Raw genomic sequence first — 2,353 nt, 5'->3', positions numbered from 1 at the left:
CGGTGGACAGCCTTACAGCTCAGTACTTTACTCCTTACACCAGCAGGGAAGGCCCTGTTCTTAACAGTCTTTTACACTAAAGTCTGCCTGAAAGGTATTTGGGAATTATCCTACTAACTTTCATTTTAAAATATCAGAACTTGAGCACGCTATCAGCTTTTGAACACACCTCTTTCGAGCTACTATTCTCATATATTATTCCACTCAATGCTTAGCTGGTTTTCTCCATCCTATCTTCATACCCCTTTCATAGCCACATCTCTGCCTCTTTAAATTTTGTAGCAGTCAGGAATGGCCAGAGTTGGCCTGGTAAACCAGTCTGATGGTCATTCCGCTGGTTGGATAGCTTCTGTGCAGTCAGAGCAAAAGCTAAACTTTAACACACAAAGCCTAGAAACACTCACCCTATGTTTCAGGTTTTATTGTTCATATACTATGAGTCACAGTTTACATGATGTTTTTTGGGGCCCTGGAGAATGAAAGTTCAAGAAATCCAAATATAAGTCATTGACAAGAAAGATATCTGTAGTGTCAAATTAGGAGCAAAGGGCTGGAAGACGTAAAAGGTAAAACCATGAGTATATTAAAGTGATGATCTTTTATCAGCTGCTTTGAACCTACTGAGCTGGTGGCGAGAACTATTCTTCTCTGATGCCATGCTTTTACTAACATTTCCAGTTTCTGTCCCTTATACAACTCAGATCTTTGCTGAAAAGTCTCAAGTTCTTATGCTAATTCGATCTTTCCCACTACATGCATTCTTCTAGCAATCATTGTTGTTTGAAATCCCCTGTCTGGAATTACACTAAATTGATTTCTAGATCTGATTTTCAATGATTCATCTTTTAAAAATGTGTTCTACTCAGTGCAAAGTTTATGTTCAGACAGGCTGATGTTTCATGCCTTCCCCTGGGGCATCTGTACTGTGTTGGGGATGTCCTGTGTGAGGCATATTCTTCTGTCCATCAGCTGATTTCCCTCCATCAGCTGAGCTGAGTAACCTATTGCCAGATCAGGATCCTAGGCATAAACGGTTTTCTGCTTATTCTTTTCAAACAATGACTATCACTTAGTGTCAGTACAGGATGCAGGGCAAGCTAGATTCCCCTAAGTGGAACTGAACTCTTTCTAGAGAGAAAGGAGGAACAGGTGGGTGGAACATTGATATGCCTTCTCCAGAGGCAGCTTATCTTTATCTGGGTCCTGAATCCAAGACATCCAGTCCTCCATTGGACGTGATGATTGTACCTCCGGACAGCCAGTAACCTCTTGTTGTACACAGCATGGAAGGTCCCCAGACTTACCCACTACACCCACAAATGTCTTCAGTTCCTGTAGAAGCAGCCGCAGAAGGGGGCCTCTCAGGTCTTCTGAAATTTCATGAGCACCCAGTGGAGATCTACAGATACTGTTGGCAAGGGGATGAACACCCCTTCGTCTACAACAGCAGGAGATTCCAATCTCATAACTTGTTCATGTCATTGAAGTGTTAAAATTCTTCAGGACTTTTTGACTGCCTCCTTCCTCCTCTGATTTGACAAAGTGAAAAGTGTGTGTTCTGTCTGTTTGTGAACACAGGGAGATGTCGGCTGTGGATCGAGTTAACCTTACTGCTTTTGAATTCAGCTGACACACTTGACTTGAATGATGACTTTGTGGATTACCTTGTTTTTCTTGATGTTATTGTGTGAGCTGCATCTAAGAGGAAAGTTGAACTCTGACAAACACTTAGGTTGATGTCAGACAGTATATTAATCTCTTTCTATAGATCATCCTGCCCCGTCTTCTTTATGGAAAATCATTGCAGTGATTCTGGGGGTTATTTGCCTGGCACTGCTTCTGTTTGTTGGACTCTTCGTTACAAAACGTAAGTCACTGTGTAAAATAGAAATGCATTTTCTTTCTACTCACATAATGAAATCTGTTGAAAATAATGTTTTTGGCCCCATCGTGTCCTTTAACATACATAATATCCCCTACATAGACTGAAGATTTTTTTTTCTCAAAGATGCAGCAAATTATGTTACAGTTTCTCATGCTTTACCTACTTCTATTTATTAATGCTGCTTTTCCAGAAAACTTGCCTATCTGGTTATGAGGCAGAATTTGCTTTATTTTGTGACCAACTGCTCTATGAGCTTTCCATATTTACATTTCTGCTTGAATTTTTGGATCTTGTCTCTATTACATTGAGTTTTTATGCATGTAATGCTTCATCAGTCAGTTCTGCATTTCTCTTTTAGTGTGGCATCTGCATGCAATATATCCAATTAGTTTTCTGTTTGAGATTAAAATGATCATGCTAAATTCCCTTTAGATAATCAGAACTCATTTAATGCAGTTCATCCAGGAA

The 2,353-nt window shown here is 40.0% G+C and overlaps 1 protein-coding gene across 1 annotated transcript in view; it reads right to left on the bottom strand.

The window, feature by feature from the left end:
- Positions 1-1,128: 1,128 nt before the first annotated feature.
- Positions 1,129-2,353, bottom strand: part of LOC101637332 (killer cell lectin-like receptor subfamily B member 1B allele B) — a 30,795-nt gene continuing 29,570 nt past the window's right edge. The window contains exon 6 of the mRNA XM_012732808.1: positions 1,129-1,438. Coding sequence (XP_012588262.1) covers positions 1,129-1,438 — 310 coding nt within the window. The remainder of the gene's footprint in view (positions 1,439-2,353) is intronic.

This window comes from Condylura cristata, unplaced genomic scaffold (genome assembly GCF_000260355.1).
Source record: "Condylura cristata isolate star-nosed mole 26May11 unplaced genomic scaffold, ConCri1.0 scaffold00036, whole genome shotgun sequence".
In the NCBI taxonomy this organism is placed as follows: domain Eukaryota; kingdom Metazoa; phylum Chordata; class Mammalia; order Eulipotyphla; family Talpidae; genus Condylura; species Condylura cristata.
This window is presented reverse-complemented; position numbering and strand designations above follow the sequence as displayed.